At 45.6% G+C, this 20930-nt stretch overlaps 2 protein-coding genes across 3 annotated transcripts in view; both read right to left on the reverse strand.

Annotated features, from left to right (window-relative positions):
- LOC120994418 (zinc finger protein 182-like) overlaps positions 1-20930 on the reverse strand; it is a 668524-nt gene that overhangs the window by 532032 nt on the left and 115562 nt on the right. The window lies entirely within an intron of this gene.
- The window catches only part of LOC120994419 (E3 SUMO-protein ligase ZBED1-like), a 94578-nt gene continuing 89736 nt past the window's right edge, over positions 16089-20930 (reverse strand). For both annotated transcript variants that reach the window (XM_040422966.1, XM_040422967.1), the window contains exons 7-8: positions 18611-19871; positions 16089-16856 (exon numbers count right to left, since the gene is read on the reverse strand). In XM_040422966.1, coding sequence (XP_040278900.1) covers positions 16163-16856; positions 18611-19871 — 1955 coding nt within the window. In that variant the 3' untranslated portion in view covers positions 16089-16162. The remainder of the gene's footprint in view (positions 16857-18610; positions 19872-20930) is intronic.

Here is a 20930-nt window from a genome sequence, read left to right on the forward strand (position 1 = left end):
TTGTTCATGTTGGTAGCAGTCAGGGAAAGGCTCAGGAATCATCAGGAGGTGGCCTCTACCTGTTCCCTAGCCTGCTGGTTTGTTTAATTTTGTTGTGTTTGGTTTTCTTCCCTTCCCTCACCTACCATGACATTATAAACCGCCCCTACATCATTTTTTTTTTCTTGCTCTGTGCAAAATGGAAGCTGTTGATGCACTGGTGGATCGCATGCAGGGATTGTCTTTGGAAGTTGCTGACCTCCGCAATTCGGTTGCACAGTGTCAGATGTCTGGCGCCGCTGGTGGGAACCAGGTCAGCCTTGAACCAAAGGTCGCTCTCCCAGATAGGTTTTCCGGGGGAACTGATAACTTTAGTTCAGGGAGTCTTGTAAATTATATTTTTGCCTGCGTCCGATTTCATCTGGAGACGAAAATCAAAGAGTGGGGATTATCATTTCTCTGCTAAAAGGTGATGTTTAGTCCTGGGCTTTTTCTCTGCTGATCGATTTGCAGTCCCTCCGATTGGTGGATTAATTTTTCAGAGCCCTGGGCCTGATTTATGATGACCCAGACCGGGTCTCTCTGGCCGAATCTAAGCTGCATAGCTTGTGTCAGGGAGAACATAAGGCTGAGTCATATTGTGCTGAATTTAGAAGATGGGCGACTGACTCGGAGTGGAATGACCCTGCACTCCGTAGTCAGGTCTGTCAGGGGCTGTCTGAGAAACTAAAAGACACCCTTGTGTTTTATGAAAATCCCGATTCTTTGGAGGCGGCCATGGCTATAACCATAAGGATTAATAGACGTCTGAGGGAGAGGTGCAAGATTCCCCTCAGGCAGGAGCCACTGTCATTTGGGGAATCTGTCCCTCGGGGTACAGTGACATTTGAACCAGGGACTGGAGAGGAACTTATGCAGTTAGGTCAGGTCTCTTATTGCCTTGGTAATAGGAACTCTAGAGTGCAAAGAATACTGTGTTTTTTCTGTGGTAAAGAAGGACATTTTGTTAATGTGTGTCCTTTTATTAAGCCTCAAAGTGGTAACAAAAAACAAAAGGGGGTTCTTTAAAAAAAAAAAAAAACAAGTTCCCTTACTCTTTGTAGTGTGAATGAAGAGTCAGAACAGGTATATTTGTATTCTACCTGCAGTACCAGATTACTCCTGCCTGCCATGGTGGCGCTAGAAAATATTGAATTAGAAGTATCTGTTGTAAGTGGCGCAGGGGTAATCTTGATGATTATCAATTTGTTCAGAGTCATGGTTTTAGAATTTGCACATTAAGCAAAGAGATATCAGTGTTTGCTATAGATTCCGCTTCTCTCTCGCAAAAATGTCTAACTCCTATTGTGCAGGATATTTATTTGAGAGTGGGCGATTCTCATGTTGAATCCATTTCTTGTTTTGTTCTTAAAGGTTTGTCTTCTCCGCTGGTTCTGCGTTTAACATGGTTGACCAAACATAATCCTACCATTGATTGGCAAACTAGACAAATCAGTAATTGGAGTGATTTTTGTAAGGACAACTGTCTCGGTGCATCTATTTCTGGGGTATCCACTAAGGTGTTCCCTCCGTTTCTTTCCGATTTTTTAGACGTGTTCTCGGAGGGTGGAGATCAGGAGTTTCGTCTCTCAGCTCTCTAGGACGTACCATTCCTGAGATATTCCCAAAAAATGAGCCCCCCCCCCCAAATACAAGCCTGCAAGTCTTTCTCTTCAAATCCCAACTGCCATAAACACAGTTTTACTCCAGGTTTCCATAACAAACCAGCCATTTTTCTTTACTGCTTAAATTGGCGGGTACTGTGGAAGTCACTGTTAAAGGGGCGGTCACTTTGAAAGTTACTGTTAAAGGGGCGGTCACTTTGAAAGTCACTGTTAAAGGGGTGGTCACTTTGAAAGTCACTGTTAAAGGGGCGGTCACTTTGAAAGTCACTGTTAAAGGGGCGGTCACTTTGAAAGTTACTGTTAAAGGGGCGGTCACTTTGAAAGTCAGTGTTAAAGGGGCGGTCACTTTGAAAGTTACTGTTAAAGGGGCGGTCACTTTGAAAGTCACTGTTAAAGGGGCGGTCACTGTGAACATAATTTTAAGGCTGGGTTCAGACCTGAGCGTATTTGATATGCGCGTTTAACGCGCGTTTTTGTCCCGCCTTTTTATGCACGTTTTTTGCAATAGTAAACGCGCGTTTGAAGCGCGTTTGTGTGATTGACTGCAGTGTCCTATGGCCACAAACGCGCGTCAAAACGCCCCAAAGAAGCTCAAGAACTTGTTTGAGCGTAGGGCGTTTTTCAGCGCGTTCAAACGCGCTGTAAAACGCTCAAGTGAGAACCAGGGCCATAGGGAAGCATTGGTTTTCATGTGTTGAGCGTTTTACAGCGTGTTTGAACGCGCTGTAAAACGCTCAAGTGTGAACCCAGCCTTAAAGTGGCGGGCACTGTGGTAGTCACTGTTAAAGGGGTGGGCACTGTGAAGGTCACTGTTGAAGGGGCAGGCACTATTAAAGGGGCGGGCACTGTGAAGTTCTTTGTTAAAAGGGGAAGGCACTGTGGAGGTCAATGTGAAAGGGGCGGCCACTGTGGAAGTCAATGTTAAAGGGGCGAGTACTGTAGAGGTCACTGTTATGGGGGAAACTCTATATATTTTTACGACACACGGAAACATAAAATGAAATAGATGAAATATACCCGTGCGAAGCCGGGTCCTTCTGCTAGTAATCTGATAAGAATCAGTTAAGGGGATGAATGGAAGATGGCTTTCAATACCCCTGAGGGTCACTTCGATAACCTGTTTATGCCCTTTGGTTTAACTAATGCCCCGGCAGTCTTCCAGCACTTAATCAATGACATTTTTCATCATTTGGTGGGGAGGTTTATCGTTATTTACCTCGATGACATTCTGATTTACTCACTCGATATGGAGACTCATCAGGATCATTTAAGACAAGTATTATTGATCCTTCGGGAGAATAAATTGCATGTGAAGTTGGAAAAATGTGTGTTTGCTGTTCAGGAACTGCAGTTTCTGGGTTACTTACTTTCTGCCTCAGGTCTTCGCATGGATCCCGAAAAGGTCCATGCTGTACTAGAATGGGACTGGCCGGAGAATCAGAAAGCTCTGATGCGGTTTTTAGGATTTACTAATTACTACAGGAAGTTCATCCTGAATTATTCCACTATTGTCAAACCTTTGACTGATATGACTAGGAAGGGTGCTGACTTCTCTGTCTGGTCAGAAGAGGCATTACAGGCTTTTTCTGCAATTAAGGAATGTTTTGCTTCCGCTCCAATTCTGATGCAACCCGATGTGTCTCAACCCTTCATTGTGGAAGTTGACGCGTCAGAAGTGGGAGTCAGAGCAGTTTTGTCGCAGGGTCCCTATCCTAGCAAATGGCGTCCATGTGCTTTTTTCTCTAAGAAATTCTCTGCCGCCGAAAGAAATTATGATGTTGGGAATAGAGAGTTGTTGACCAATCAAATTGGCCTTTGAGGAATGATATCATTGGCTAGAAGGAGCGATTCATCCGATTACAGTAATTACTGACCATAAGAATCTGGCTTACCTGCAATCAGCAAAGTGTCTGAACCCTAGGCAGGCCAGATGGTCATCAATCTTTACCAGGTTAAAATTTTGTGGTCACTTATCGTCCTGGGATCAAAAACATCAAAGTGGATGCTTTGTCACGTAGCTTTCCTGGGGGGGGGGGGGGGGGGGGGAGATTCGGAGGATCCCACTCTGATTTTGGCTGATGGGGTGGTGGTATCCGCTCTTTATCCTGAGGTGGAGGCGGAAGTGTTGGGGGGCTCAAGGGTAAGGCACCTGATTCCTGTCCTCCAGGGAAGTTGTTTGCTCCTTCAGAACTGCGACACAAGGTGTTCAAGGAACATCATGATACTGTCCTTGCGGGACACCCTGAGAGTAGATCCACAGTGGATCTTATTTCTCTGAGATTCTGGTGGCCAGGTTTGCGTAAATGTGTTGAGGGCTATATAGCAGCTTGTGAGACCTGTGCACGAGCTAAGGTGGCTCACATTCAGCCATCAGGATTTCTTATTCCTTTGTCCATTCCATCTCGTCCTTGGGCGCATTTGTCCATGGACTTCATCACTGATTTACTAAGTTCCTCTGGGAAAACTGTGATTTTGGTGGTTGTGAACAGCTTCAGTAAGATGGCTTACTTTGTACCATTATCAGGTTTGCCCAATGCTAAAACTCTCGCTCAGGTGTTTATTGATAACATCGTGAAATTACACGGCATCCCCTAAGATGTGGTGTTTGATAGGGGCACGCAATTTGTCTCCAGGTTTTGGAAGGCATTTTGTACTCGTCTGGGTATTCAGTTGTCTTTCTCTTCGGCTTTCCATCCTCAGCCGAATGGACAAACTAAGCGCACTAACCAGAACCTGGAGACTTATTTGAGGTGTTTTGTCGCTGAGAATTAGGAAAAATGGTCTTCGTTTTTGTCCTTGGCCGAGTTCGCCTTGAGAAACTGTAGACAGGAGTCAACTGATAAGTCACCGTTTTTTGGCGCATATGGTTTTCACCCTCAGTTTGGTACTTTTTCTGGGACCGAATCTTCTGGTATACCTGAAGAGGAGAGATTCTCTTCTTCGTTGTCTTCTATCTGGCGGAAGATTCAGGTTAATTTGAAAAAGATGGGCGAAAGATATAAACGGATGGCTGACAAGAGACGTATGACTGGTCCGGACCTGTGTGTGGGTGATTTGATGTGGTTGTCCACTAAGAACATTAAGTTGAAAGTACCCTCTTGGAATCTGGGCCCAAGATTTATTGGTTCTTACAAAATCTCGGCCATTATTAATCCGGTGGCGTTTCATCTGGAACTTCCGCAGACCTGGAAGATCCATAATGTGTTTCACAGGTCTATGTTGAAGAAGTATGTTGAACCTGCTGAACCATCTCCTTTGCCTCCTCTTCCTGTCTTGGTAGATGGTAATCTGGAGTTTTTAGATCTCCAGAATACTCAACTCGCATGTTCTTCAGGGTTCCCTTCAGTACCTGGTGCATTGGAAGGGATACGTGTCACGACCGCTACCCCAGCAGCAGTCATGTCGCACCAGACGGAGGGGAAGGGGGACCCTTATCTACGGATGGGAATAGTATGGCCACCCCTGATTAACCCTAAGCTGGCACCTGTCTGCCCTGATACCCTAGACAGGGTGTGAACCCGTGCGGCGAGCAGGATGCCTAAACCCTCCGTCACCCTAACAAAAGCCTAGAGTGGGGAAAGGCCGATGGGAGCACTAGTCACCATCACTCATGTCTAGGAGAACAGCAGGGGAAGAGAGCAACAAACAAACTATATAAGAGATAGACTTATCCAGTCACGAGCAGAGAAGGCGATCCCAATCACGACAGTCCACGCCGGACAAGAGCTCCACAGCAACACCATCAAACGATCTCCTTCCAAGGTCAGAGTAGCACTGGAAGTAAGGACTATATCTGGCAATGACTGCAAGTGAAAATGAAACTAATATAGTAGCTGGGAGTGGCAGACAGGACTCACCTGAGAAGGATGCCTACAAACTCCCAGTCAGGACAAAAAGGTTCACAAGGCAAAACCCAGATGACATACCCTAAACCACAGAGCAAACTCACAAGCTATCGCGAGTAGCAAGTCGCTGCGACCTTCTCCTCCCAGACCTGTCTGGATCAGTCACAGTCGTGACAGTACCCCCCTTTCTACGAGGGGCCCCTGGACCCTCAAGACCAGGCCTCTCCGGATGGGAGCTATGAAAAGCCCGAATGAGTCTGTCCGCTTTTATCTCTGATGCTGGAACCCACATTCTCTCTTCGGAACCATAACCTTTCCAGTGCACCAGGTACTGAAGAGAGCGGCGAACATATCGTGAATCAACAATCTTTTCTACCTGAAGACTGCCATCAACAACCACTGGTGGAGGCGGTAGTGGCAATGGTTCAGGAGGTTCTACATATCTCTTAAGCAGAGATCTGTGGAAGACATTATGGATCCTTAGAGTCTGAGGTAGCTCCAGACGAAAAGCCACCGGGTTAATGATCTTAATTACCCTATAAGGACCAATAAATCTCGGACCTAATTTCCACGAGGGAACCTTTAACTTGATAATTCTGGTAGACAACCACACCAAGTCATTCACCCCAAGGTCCAGACCTTCAGAGCGCTTCCTATCAGCCGCACGTTTGTATCTACCACCAATTCTCTTCAAATTTTCTTGCACACTCTGCCACACTGAAGAAAGTAAAGACGCAAATCGTTCCTCCTCGGGAATCCCAGACGGCCCCCCCTCACTAAACGTACAAAACTGAAGATGGAAACCATACGCACCAAAAAATGGTGACTTATCGGTGGATTCTTGACGACGATTATTAATGGCAAACTCGGCTAACGGTAAATAAGATGACCATTCCTCCTGATTTTCGGAAACAAAGCATATCAAATATGTCTCTAGGTTTTGATTGGTATGTTCAGTCTGGCCGTTGAACTGTGGATGGAAAGATGAAGAAAACGACAGATGAACCCCTAAACGAGAACAAAAAGCTTTCCAAAATTTAGAAACGAATTGGGTACCACGATCCGAAACAATATCGGAAGGGACCCCGTGAAGCTTCACGATGTAGTCAATAAAAACCTGAGCCAGTGTGTTAGCATTAGGCAATGCGGCAAGAGCAATAAAGTGCACCATTTTGCTGAATCTGTCAACAACTACAAGAATAACAGTCTTCCCCGCTGATACTGGTAGATCCGTAATAAAATCCATTGACAGGTGCGTCCAAGGCCTGTTGGGGATGGCCAGAGGTAAAAGACGCCATGCCGGACGAGTATGATCTACCTTAGAACGAGCACAGGTAGCACATGCAGACACAAAATTCAACACCTCCTGGCGCCATTTAGGCCACCAGAACCGACGAGACACTAACTCAGAGGTTGCCCTACTACCTGGGTGTCCTGCCAGTGTGGAGTTATGGTGTTCTTTTAGTATCTCCAGTCGTAAATTTTCTGGCACAAACTGTTTACCCGAGGGGCAGGAGGCCGGGGCGTCCCCCTGAGCTTCCAACACCCTCCCCTCCAAACCTGAGTGTAATGCAGAGACCACCACCCCCTTTTGCAAAATGGGCTCTGGTACCTCAACATCACCCCCTCCAGGAAAACTTCGAGACAATGCATCCGCCTTAGTATTTTTTGCCCCCGGGCGATAGGTTATTACAAAATTAAACCTAGTAAAAAATAACGACCACCGAGCCTGTCTAGGGGTGAGACGTTTAGCAGACTCCAGATATAATAAGTTTTTGTGATCAGTAATCACCGTGACGGGATGAACCGCCCCCTCCAAAAAATGCCTCTCCTCAAAAGCCAACTTAATAGCCTAAAGTTCCCTGTTGCCAATATCATAGTTCCTTTCAGCAGTAGACAATTTCTTCGAAAAGAAAGCACACGGACGCCATTCACCAAACCAAGGCCCGTCCCCTGAGATAGTACCGCTCCTACCCCCACCTCTGATGCGTCAACCTCTACAATAAAAGGAAGCGAGACATCTGGCTGTACGAGAATAGGGGCCGAGGTGAATCTCTCCTTCAGAGATGCAAAGGCAGTTTTGGCTGCATGTGACCATTTGGAAAAATCGGATCCCTTTCGGGTCATGTCCGTCAGTGGTTTGACCACCAAGGAATAGTTTTTTATAAACTTTCTATAAAAATTGGCAAACCCCAGGAAGCGTTGCAATGCCTACAGGTTCTCAGGCAGATCCCAGTCTATAATCGCCCGGACTTTCTCTGGATCCATGCGGAAATCTGAATCTGACAACACATACCCTAGAAATGGCAGTTCTTTTACGGCGAACACACATTTTTCTAACTTAGCAAACAATTTGTTGGCCCTTAATATCTGCAGCACTTGTCTCACATGGATCTTATGTGTATCCAGATCCGGGGAATAGACCAGGATGTCATCAAGATATATCACAACAAATCTCCCGATAAGGTGACTAAAAATATCGTTGACAAAATGTTGGAATACCGCAGGCGCATTAGTAAGACCAAATGGCATGACCAGATTTTCATAATGCCCTTCCGGAGTATTAAAAGCCGTCTTCCACTCATCCCCCTCTTTGATGCGAACCAGGTTATAGGCTCCTCTGAGATCCATTTTGGAGAACCATTTAGCACCAGCAACCTGATTAAAGAGGTCGGGAATGAGAGGAAGAGGATAGGGATCTCGGATAGTTATCCGGTTTAATTCCCGGAAATCCAGGCAAGGACGTAGGCCCCCATCTTTCTTTTTAACTAAAAAGAACCCTGCAGCCACAGGTGAAGAAGAGGGTCTGATGTGTCCCTTAGCCAAACTCTCCGAAATATAATCTTTCATAGCCTTCCTCTCCGGGCCGGAAAGATTGTATAACCGGGTTTTAGGTAGTTTGGCCCCAGGTAGTAGATTAATCGGGCAATCATATGGACGATGAGGTGGTAACCCCTGACAACCCTTCTCAGAGAACACATCCATAAAATCTGACAGAAAGGCAGGTAAAGATGTTACAGAGAGTGTAGAGCACCTACTACTCAAGCAGTTGTCCTTACAATGTTCACTCCACTCCACAATCTCCCCGGCCTGCCAATCCACCACTGGATTGTGAGTCACCAGCCAGGGAAGCCCCAATACCATAGGAGCCGGAAGACCGTCCAGGACATAACACGAGATATGCTCTTTATGGAGGTCCCCTACCTGCAGATGGATATTATGAATGATCTGAGTTAACTCTTTCCGAGTAAGAGGGGAGGAGTCGATGGCAAACACAGGAATAGTTCTGCGTATCGGTTCTGGAGTAAAACCCAGAGCCTGAGCAAACCGTGAATCCACCAAGTTGACCCCCGCCCCACTGTCCAAAAAGACGGAACAGATCTCAGTCTTATTGCCCGCCTCAACGGTAGCGGACAACAAAAACTGAGACATGCGTATGGAGGAAACGAATACGCCCAGACTGTTATCCTCCGCACAATCTGGGGACTCTAGTTTTCCCGGCGGCTCCTTTGTTTGTGGTCTCTTGGGTTCTGAGGGACAAACCTTTACAAAATGACCCCTCCCCCCACAACGAAAACAAACCTCTGACCTACAGCGGAACTTAGGAGGATTCACCCGTCTAGTGGCGCCCCCTATTTGCATTGGTTCGACTGGATCATAACAAACCGATCCCTGCCCTATAAAGGCCTCCGTAAAATTTAATAGTCTCTCCCTGAGTCGTCTGTCGATTCTTATCGACAGAGACATAGCAGCCTCCAGAGACCCAGGGACCTCGTATACCGCCAGCGCGTCTTTTAATTTTACAGACAACCCCTGGCAGAACTGACTCCTAAGGGCCGAGTCGTTCCATAACGTATCAGTAGCCCACCTAGGGAATTCGGAACAATATAGTTCAGCAGACCGGTTCTCTTGCCGAAGTCTACGTAGCTTAGACTCAGCCAGTGAGACCCTGTCCGGGTCATCATATACGAGACCCAGGGCTTCAAAAAACTCCTCCACTGATCGTAAGGCCAGAGAGTCTGTTGGTAGGGAGAAAGCCCAAGCCTGCGGATCTCCTTGCAGGAGAGAAATTACAATACCCACCCGTTGTTCCTCACCGCCGGAGGATCTAGGGCGTAACCTGAAGAACAATTTGCAAGCTTCTCTGAAGGTTACAAATTGGTCTCTCCCTCCTGAGAACCTATCAGGTAAAACCACTTTTGGCTCAGGAGTACCTTGGTTTCCCGTAGCAACGGTGGAACCCAAGGATGGCTGCTGCTGCTGCAGCACTGTTGCTTTTAGTCCTGCCACTTCAAGGGATAATCCCTGTAATTGTTTCGCCAAAACCGTAACCGGATCCATAGTGGAACAGAAAAATACAAAGCAAAACAGCAAGCAAAAAAAAAAAAAGAAATGTCACTTTTTTTTTTTAAAGGCCAGATATACTGTCACGACCGCTACCCCAGCAGCAGTCGTGTCGCACCAGACGGAGGGGAAGGGGGACCCTTATCTGGCAATGACTGCAAGTGAAAATGAAACTAATATAGTAGCTGGGAGTGGCAGACAGGACTCACCTGAGAAGGATGCCTACAAACTCCCAGTCAGGACAAAAAGGTTCACAAGGCAAAACCCAGATGACATACCCTGAACCACAAAGCAAACTCACAAGCTATCGCGAGTAGCAAGTCGCTGCGACCTTCTCCTCCCAGACCTGTCTGGATCAGTCACAGTCGTGACAATACGGTTGTGAGGAAAGAATGTGGGTTCCGGCTACCGATGTCAATGCTAGCCGCCTTGTGAAAGCCTTTCACAGGGCACACCCGGATAAAGTTGGTCCTGGGTGCCCAGAGGTCACTCGTATGGGAGGGGGGGTTCTTTCACGCCCTGCGGGTGATCTGAGAAGATCTGTCAGACTTGCTGCACATGAATCTATCTGACAGATTGCTTTGTTGTGGTTTGGGGCAGGATCCCACCCCCTCACAGGTTCTGCTGATTAGTTTGTTAGTGATACTATTTATACCTGCCCCTCACTATAGCCCTTGCGGTTTATAGTTTCTCCTGGAGTTCTCTGCTGGTGTTTGGTGGATCTCCTGCTCCCAGTTAGTCTTCAGTTAAGTCCTCCTTCCTTCCCTTCTGTTGTTTGTACTGGCTAGGCCTTAGGTAGACGCTGGTTCCTTCATCTTGTGCAAGGAACCGGTTGTCTTTTCGCCTGCTCCCTAGCTGAGGATTTGTGTTCGTTGCAGAAGGGCTTAGGTTGGAGTACATGAACACTTCTACCATCAAGATTTGTTCATGTGGGTAGCAGTCAGGGAAAGGCTAAGGGATTGTCAGGAGGTGGCCTTTCCCCGTTCCCTAGCTGTGGGGCCTAGCCTGCAGTTTAGTTTAATTTTGTTTTGTTTGGTTTGCTTCCCTTCCCTCACCGACTGTGACAACACCAGAGAGACGGATCAAATGTTTCAATGCATTTGTCAGCCGGATCCAGAAACAAATGTTAACTGTTTGCATACGGAATTCCGGATCCGGCAGGCAGTTCCAGCAATGGAACTGCCTGACGGAATCCAACAATGCAAGTGTGAAAGTACCCTTACCCCTCCAGTCCTGAGTTTTTCACACACCCTGGATGCTTGTTTTTTTGTTTTGTCCCAATAACCATGACCTCTACAGTGGGGTAGATAATTACACATTTACACACCGGGTTTTAAAGAATAAACCATTTTTAATGGAACATTATCAAACTTTTAAAGAATTGGAATAATTTGAATAAAAAAACTGCACTTAAATATTCAACTGTCTTTAGTAGTGTTGAGCGAGCATGTTCGGCCGAATACCAGTTCGAGCCGAGTACCGCATGTGTTCGAGCGCAATGCTCGAGTCTCCTCCCTGCACGTTTTGCGTCTGCTAAGCAGCCAATAAACGTGCAGGTAAGTACTGGCATTACAGGGATTGGCTGGCCGGAACACGTCATTGGGTGCTATACAGCACCTGATGACGCGTGTTTGGCTCATTCTAAGTCAAGAAGAGCTGAGGATAGGAAGGGACAGAGAGTGTAGGGAGTGTAATCGAATATTATAAGTGTACAAAAACATTTCAGAGACCCAAAAGTCCTTGTAAGGACTATTGTGTGTGACAGCAGCAATATATATTTCTAGCGCATCCTGCTCTAAATACAGTATAATAGGCCGCTGCGGACAGTTAAATTATCTGCACCACATCTGCTGTTTCAAGTGTGCGCATTCCTAAAACATCAGTGACATCCAGTGCAGCTTTTCTATAGACACTGCAAACTGTGACATTACCTGTGGTACCTGTCCTGTATGACATTTCCTCATCACAAATACTGTTGTAAATTATTTTGCACATACACTTCCAAATCCTACGCTACTGTAGGTGTGACATATTTTCAAGAATATATCACATTTAAAATGAAGAAGGCGAGCAGTAGGGGACGGGGAAGTGGCCTTGATGCTGATGGTGCACGCAGAGGCCGTGGCCCTGGGCGCAGAGAAACTGTGCCTGCTGCCAAAGCACAAGAAAAACCATCATCCAAGATACCTAGCTTCATGTCCCAGTTTGCAGGGCAGCGCAGGACACCACTTAAAGTCAGCCCAGTGCGAGCAGGTGGTCGGTTGGATTGCAGCAGATAATGCTTCCAGTCGGTTAAGCTCCACCCCATCTTCCACCAAGTCCAGTCTCAGTAGCCAGGAGTCTGGTCCATACAATCCTCACCCTGATCCTCTTTCCTCCCACCATTTACAGTGTGGCCGAACAAGTGATCCCACACTCGGATAATCCGAGGAGCTCTTTTCAGCGCCATTACTTGATTTGGCCCTCTCGCCAATCAAGATTGAAGAAGGACATGAGATCTTGTGCCCTGATTTCCAACCACTTGAGCCTCCACAGTCACAAGAACATGATGACGGTGAATGGCAATTAGTGTTTAATGAGGTGGATGATGAGACACAGTTGCCAATGAGTCAACCGCAATTACAGTCTCAAGAGGTTGATGAAGAGGATGAGACACAGTTGGCAATCACTGGGGTTGTGGTTAGGTCAACAAATCAGGAGGATGATCAGAGTGAGGAAGTGGAAGAGGTGGACGATGAGGTCACCGACCCAACCTGGGAAGGTGAAAAGCCGAGCAAGTACAGCAGTACAGAGGGGGAGGGATCTGCAGCACCGCAACAGGCTGCAAGAGGCAGTGGGGTGGCAAAATGGAGAAGGCGGGCCACACCTATTCATTACGCAGTCCCCAGCCGCCACTTTTTCAAGGTGTGCCATGCCCGCCTTACACCAACATGTGTCCTGACCAACACAGTTACTGGGAAGGTCCACTCAACCACGGACACATGGACAAGTGCATTTGGCCAGGGACGCTACATTTCCCTGATGGCACACTGGGTGAATGTTGTGGAGGCTGAGAGTGAGTCGTACCCTGGGATGGCACAGGTGCTACCGACGCCAAGGATTGCGGGCCCTACGTTGATCAGGGTTTCCGCCAGCACCTACGTTAGTGGCTCCAACCTCCACTTCCGAATTATCCACGTGCAGCACCAGTCAGTCATCAGTCGGTAGCTGGAAGCAGTGTAGCACTGCAGTGGGGAAGCGGCAACAGGCCGTGCTGAAGCTGATATGCTTAGGGAACAAACAGCACACCTCCACAGAGCTGTGGCAGGGGATAAGAGACCAGACTGAGCTGTGGCTCTCGCCACTCAACCTACAATCAGGCATGTCTGATAATGGCTGTAACTTGGTGGCGGCTTTGGAGCTCGTCAAGCTTAGACACATCCCATGCCTTGCCCACGTCTTCTACCATGTGGTTCAGCGGTTTCTCAAAACCTACCCCAATTTGCCTGAGCTACTGGTGAAGGTGCACCATGTGTGTGCACATTTCTGCAAGTCACCATCAGCCGGTCTGCCAACGCTGCAGCAGCGCTTGAAATTGCCAGCTCACCGGCTGTTGTGCGACGTGAGCACACGCTGGAACTCCACGTTCCACATGTTGGCCAGGCTTTGTGATCAGCAGAGGGCAGTTGTGGAATACCAGCTGCAACATGGTTGTCACCTTTCCAGTCATCTTCCGCTATTCACAAGCAAGGAGTGGGCATGGATGTCTGACCTCTGTGAGGTTTTAATAAACTTTGAGGAATCAACACAGATGGTGAGCGGCAATAACACGATTATCAGCGTAACCATCCCACTTCTGTGTCTACTCAAACACTCGCTGCTCAGAATTAAGGAAGACGCTTTGCATGTGGAAGAGGTGGAAATGGGGGAAGACATTACACTGTATGATAGCCAGACCAACCTCAGTTCATCTTCTCAGCGCGAATTGGACATTGGAGAGGAGGAACAGGAGACTGTTGCCTCAGCTATAGAGGGTAGCACCCATGGAAGTTTAATTCCATCTGTTCAGCGTGGGTGGGCAGAAGAGGAGGAAGAGGATGAGGAGATTAAGAGTAATCCCCCTGATGACGACAGCGAAGTCTTGCCTGTTGGTACTCTGGCACACATGGCTGACTTTATGTTAGGCTGCCTTTCCCATGACCCGAGTGTTATAAGCATTTTAGACAACACGGATTACTGGTTGTTCACCCTTCTCGACCCCCGCTACAAAGAGAACTTCTCATCTCTCATTCCTCTGGTGGTGAGGACGAGCAAAACGGTGCAATACCAGAAGATCCTTGCTGAAAAATTGCTCCAAAAATTTCCATCTGACAACGCTGCGGCAGAATCCGTAGTTCCTTGGCCAACCGAGGAGGGGAGACAAGGGGAACACACAGCAGTTCCAACAGAGGCAGGGCAACACTCTGCACAGTCTGGGACAGTTTCATGACACCCTGCTAGCACCCTCACCCTGATGGGTGGCCTAGTGTCACAAGGAGAAAAAAATTTGGAAAATGGTGAAGGAGTACATAGCAGACCGTGTCAGCATCCTCAATGATCCCTCAGTGCCTTACAACTACTGGGTGTTCAAGCTGGACATGTGGCATGAACTGGCGCTCTACGCTTTGGAGGTGCTGGCCTGCCCTGCCACCAGTGTTTTGTCTGAGCGGGTATTTAGTGCTGCTGGTGGCATTATAACAGATAAGTGTATCCGCCTATAAACTGAAAATGCTGACAGGTTGACTCTTATAAAAATTAACAAGGCCTGGATTGACCATGACTTCTCGACTCCACCAGAGGAAAGCGGCTGAACATAAAGGCACTTTAAATGTGTTGTTTATAATGTACTGAATACACTGTATTCCCATGCACCCCTTTCACCACAAACAAGGGTATATGGTTGAATCTTCCTTTTCTCATCCTCTTCCATCATATCAACATGCGTATTCGTCACATATAATGCCCTCGCATATATGCCCTTCAAATATAATGTTTTACAGGGTCAGCTCACCTGCAGGCCCTCGCATATAATTTTTTTTAGAGGGTCAGCTCACCAGCAGGCCTTCACCTACAATCTTTTACAGGGTCAGCTCACCAGCAGGCCCGCAACTCAAATCTTTTACAGGGTCAGCTTACCTGAAGGCCCTCTCATATAATTTTTTAGACGGTCAGCTCACCAGCAGGCGCTCGCATATCATTTTTTACAGGGTCAGCTCACCTGCATGCCCACACCTAAAATCTTTTACTGGGTCAGCTCACCTACAGGCCCTCACCTAATTATGCCTAATAGGTAATTTGCACGCATGCTGCCTTGCTTGGATATGGTAGCTGTTTCTCCGGCTCCCTCTCCTGAATCAAACACTGATACCCCATTACCCGTAGTTACAATTGTTTGCGCTGACAATAACATCGAAAGTTGATAGGCCAGACATCCGAATGGATCATCGCCGTCATGGGGACGTGCGATCGGCCCCAGGTTAACTAGAGTCACCAAAACGGCGGCAGGCCCTCGCCCATAATGTTTTAGATGGTCAGATCAGCATGCCCTTGATCCAAATGTTTTTGAGGGTCACCAGCAGGCAATCAATCATAATTTTTAAAGGGTGTGTATGATGCCCTCCTTTATGTGTAATAAAGGGTGTATTGGAGTGACGGTTTCTTGTAATTTTTTGCAGCCCTTTCCTTTACTGCATAGGGTTTATGAGTGTAGGAGTCCCACTACATGAACAATTTTACCACAATGTGAATCAGGTCCTCCTTTATGTGATATACAGGTTGCATCGGAGTGCCTCTTCCTTGTAATTTTTGCCAGCACTTGCACTTTATATACAAGTAAATATACAGAAAAGAGTGTTTCCTATAAATTTTTCATCTAAAATTTATTTTTTATTCTGTTTTTTACATATTTTTGTCAGTTTATAAAAGTGGCGTACTATTCGGACAACATCGTTCCCAGCTGCAACCTGCGAGTCCAAGATGCATCCAGACATCCTCCCCATGCTGCTATGGAAACACCACCGAAATGGTTCCATAAATTTCTGACATTTTCCTATGAACCAGACACCCTCCCCTCTTCAGAGCAGGGGGTACCTGGTTTAATGCTCGGCTTCTCCCATTGACTTCCATTATACTCGAGTGCTCGGTCGAGCACCCGAACATCCCGATGTGTTCGGCCCGGGCACTATGATGCTCGATCAACACTAGTCTTTAGACAATACTTTTTTTTTAAATAAAAAATATTAAGCAAACAAATAAAATACAAATAAATATAAAGTGCAAACGATCAGAATTTTTTTGATAATATATGCCTCTCTATGTAGCTGTGTCTTCGGGAGAGGTAATGTTTGCATTAAGAAAAATTAGCTGTCTAACTTTATTTGGATTCAGCCTGCTTCTTCTTTCAGAAATTTTCTGGCCGGCTTTTGAAAATATTCTTTCTGCAGGCACAGAGGTAGCGACTATGCAAAGTCTCGTCTTCGCAATAGTTGCTAGCCTTTCATAAATTGTCTGCCTTGTTTTCCACCAGGCCAAAGGGTCTTCTGTCCTTGGAATGAGGGACTCTTCAAGATACCCTCTCATTTCTGCCATTGCATGCGAAGTAGGGTTAAAAAAGGTAACTGCATCGGCAACTCTCTCATCGAAGTCCGCCCAGAAAGAAGGTTGTTGCTCCGACTGAAGAGGAGCTGAGGGGTCTGTAAGGCCAGTATGAGGTTGATCCACTTGCATACTTGACCAAATTCTTGCAGCAGCCATAGTGACACTTTTGGAGGCTTCATTAGCTGCTACTGGGTCATGAAATGCCCTTCGCTTAAATCTGGGGTCCAGAAGGGTTGCCTCAGCCAGCTGTTGAATGTGCTCAATCTGGTAAAAGCGTTTTTGCATTTCATCTGTAAGTGCATTAATCATTTCCGAAACAGGACCATAATTGGAGATAGCACCACGTAATCTCTGGACGGCTTTTTGCAGTCCCCTTGCCATCAAAATTACCTTTGAGGCAGTCACATATCTGTTGTAATGAGAAAGAAAGGACAAAAATTACTAAATGCATGTTATCAGACCTATTGTTGGCCATGTGGTTTGAACTGTAACAGAATTATACTTTAACCCTTTAAGGACCCATGACGTAGCTGTACGTCATGGGTCCGATCCCTAAACATGGTGCCCGCTCGCACGTGTAGCTGGCGCCTTAGCCTGGGGTCTCTGACCACGGCATCTGCGCAGACCGGAACCGGAAGTTGCGTGCTTCCGGCCCGGTAAGAGCTTTCCCCAGCTGAGATCAGGGAATCTGTTACCTTGCGCTAATTGACCGAACTCTCAAGCAGGCTTCAGAGTCAATTAGATGTACCTATCAATACAGGCCACTAGGTGGCAGCCTTGTATTGATATAGGGCAAATTAAGTCTTCAATGATGGCTATTTAGCCATCACTGAATACTATGGGCAATCAAATTATTGACAGTTATTGCCACCCAAGGTGACTTTAAAAAAAAAAAAAAAAGTAAAAAAAATTTTTTTTACAAAAAAAAAAAAAAAAATCACCCCCCTTTCCTTAAAATAAAAATACTTAACCAATAAAAAAATAAACATCACGGGCATAGCCGCGTGCGAAAATGTGCATACTATTAAAATATAACAATATTAATGGCATACGGCAAATGGCGAAGCGGGGAAAAAATTAAAACAGCCAATTTGCCATTTTTTGTCACTTCAACTACCCAATGAATTTTTTATGAAAAGTGATCAAAAATTCGCACACATGTAAAATTGGTATCATTGAAAATCACAGATTGTGCTGCAAAAAATTAGACCTCACACAACCCTGTACACATAGCTACAAAAAAGTTATATGGGTCAGAATATGGTTATGAAAAAAAAAAAACATTTCCTCAAAGGTTTTAATTTTTTCTCAGTATAAGGCCTCATGCACACGACCATTGTGTTCCGTGTCCGTTGTTCCGTTTTTCGTGATTTTCTGCGGACCTATTGACTTTAAATGGGTCCGTTGAAAACTCGGCTAATGCACCGTTTGTCATCCGCGTCCGTGATCCGTGGTTCCAGTCCATCAAAAAAATATAACCTGTCCTATTTTTTTTCACGGAAAACGGTTCGCGGACCCATTCAAGTCAATTGGACCGTGAAAAAACGCGGAGGCACACAAGATTGTCGTCCGTGTCCGGTTTTTTTTCTTCTATCATTTGCATGGCAAACTTGACTTAGACTTTTTTTTACTTTCCTTCATGTCTGGTGATCCTCCAAAAATAAAGGAAGACACACGGAAACAAAAACGGAAACGGATCATGGAACAACGGAACCCCATTTTGCGGAACGGAACACAACAACGGTCGTGTGCATGAGGCCTTAAAGCGCAAGAAAAATGATACAAGTGTGGTATCGTTGGAGCCGTACTGATCTGGAGAATGAAGGTAACAGGTAAATTTTACCGCATAGTGTACAGTGTAAAAAAATAATAAATTAAATAAAAACCTTTATCAGAATTGCGTTTTTTTCCCCAATTCTACCCCATTTGGAATTTATTTCCCGCTCCCTACTACACGATAAGCAACCGGAAATGGTGCCATTTGAAAGTTCAACTTGTCCCGCAAAAAATAAGCCCTCATAAGGCTATGTGAATGGAAAAATAAAAAAAGTTAGGAAGGAGAGGAGTGAAAATTGAAAACGCAAAAATGGAAAATCTCAGGGTCCTTAAAGGGTTAAAATTATGCTGTTTAAATGGTAAATAATATATTAAATGAATACACACCTTTCTGTGCTGATTTCCATAGTAACCTCTTCAAAGGGTTTCAGTACTTCACACGCATCTTTTATTAAATCCCACTCCTCAAGCGTCAGGGTTGGAAGCCTGGGTTTGACCAAAGCAAGTGCAGCAATAATCGCTTCTTTCATCCCCAAAAATCTTTTCAGCATGTAGTAAGTTGAATTCCATCTTGTTGCTACATCTTGCTTGAGCCTCAACTCTTCAAGGCACATTTGCCTTTGTGTGGCCTTTAGTCTTTCAGTGGCAACGGTGCTTCCGTTAACGCATTCTACAATATTGTTGACTTTTGCCACCGTCTCCTGAATGTTTTTCAAACTTTCCCTCACAATTGAGTTTAATGTGTGGGCAAAGCATGGCAAATGCTTCCATCCAACTTTACGGATAGCTGCTTTTATGTTGCTGGCATTGTCAGAGGTACACGCGACGACTTTGTCTGTGATGCCCCACTCTTCACAAATTTTGTTAAGTTCCGCTGCCAGATTGTCAGCCGTGTGCCTCTCTGTAAATGAGAAGCAGTCCAACAGACAGGACAAAAGCCTAAAATTTTCATCAATATAATGACAAGTGACGGCCATAAAACTGGTTGTTGTGCGTGATGTCCAGCAGTCAGTTGTCAGACACACGGCAGAGGCGTTGCCTACTCTCACCATCATTTCAGCTTTAATATTGTTGTACAGTTGAGGTAAGACAATGGCTGATAGCGTCTTTCTGTTTGGCCAGTTGTACGAAGGATCGAGGGCTTTCACAAAACTTTTAAATCCTTTGTCCTCTAAAATTGAAAACGGTTGGAAATCCAGGGCAATCATTTTAACTAAGTGCTCGTCCACTTTGCTCTGTCGGATGGGGCCGGTTGGCGCTCTCACATATCTCGTCATCTGACTTTGGCAAGACCTTTGTACAGGGGTAGCAATTCCAGATGTGGTGGATGATTCTTTAGAAAGGGTGCAGACCGTGCCAGCTGAGGTAGACGCTAATATGGATTCACCCGAGACCGATGTGGATATTTCTGGATCCTCTTGTTTCACTTGCACAAGCGGGAACGTTGGATGTTTGTTCTTAAGATGACGTCTGAAATTTGAAGTGGATCCTGGTCGCCCTGAAAAAGTATTCTTGCAGATCTTGCATTTTGCCTTCTGTGGACCAACTTCCTCAAAATAAATCCATATATTGCTTCTCTTTCTTGAAGCCATCCTTAGTACTAAAGGTACTAGGGCTTTTCCTTTTACATCAAATGTATTTACATAAACTGAAAATTTTAAATGAATAAGATATAAGTAAATCAATATATTGAAGTTTTTTCAAACTATGTTTTAAAAGCTATTTTTTTTTTTAGATTAAAGAAAACCTTGGGGGACACTTTGTAATACGGTAATTATAAAACAGAATGCTCTAATCAGACTGATCAAAACTGAAAAAAAGGTGATCAAAAAGGGAGGAAAAGATTAAACAGAAATAGGTACATTTTATGTAAAAAGCAAAAAATAAAACCCCTAATATACTTGAAAAATATAAAAGATGGGGTTAAATCAAGTCAATAGATACCAAACATGGTAAGTGTAAAAAGTTGCATGGTTCCTGTACAATGCGTGTGAAAATTTATGCCACACAAAACGCTTTAAAAGACTTAACAGGTCACAAAATTTAGAGTTACCAACGAATTATGGCCCCAGAATTGTTGCTCTCATTTAGACGTTTGCGGTGACGGCTCCTGAGCTTCGGTTCACTTGCTTGTCAAGCCGACTCAGCAAGTGACTCGAAGATTCGATACATGAATCGGTTCATTTGAATGAACCGATTCATTTAAAAGATTCGAACTTCCCATCTCTAGGGTCATCTAGGGGCATGCCCTTGGCTAAATACTACCACCATCATCACTGGCAGAACCCCCATTTTCTGCTCTAGGGCCTGCGAGGGGGGATCAGTGGCCCTAAAACACCCCGGCTATTACCGTGACATTGCAGCTACCATCGTGAGACGTAGTCACTGTCCCTACATCAGTTGCTACTGTAGAATCCTTGGTCACTGCATATATAGACCACAAACCTGTAATGACAACTATGTGGACACCTGTACTGCCTAGCAACTGTGGTCCATGTACTATAGATCGGGAAGTTACTGTACATCCGTACAGCATTTCTTCACCCATCACATTGCCCCGGTACTTAGAGATATGATGGGATGTAAATTATTAATAATAATGATAACGAGGAAGACGTTTTCCCATTAATAAAGAAATGTACAGTCAATATATCTCCAACAGGAAACGGCCGAGAAGAGAAAAAAATATCAAATAAAGTTCCTCCGA

Source organism: Bufo bufo, chromosome 3, assembly GCF_905171765.1.
Source record: "Bufo bufo chromosome 3, aBufBuf1.1, whole genome shotgun sequence".
Classification (NCBI taxonomy): Eukaryota; Metazoa; Chordata; class Amphibia; order Anura; family Bufonidae; genus Bufo; species Bufo bufo.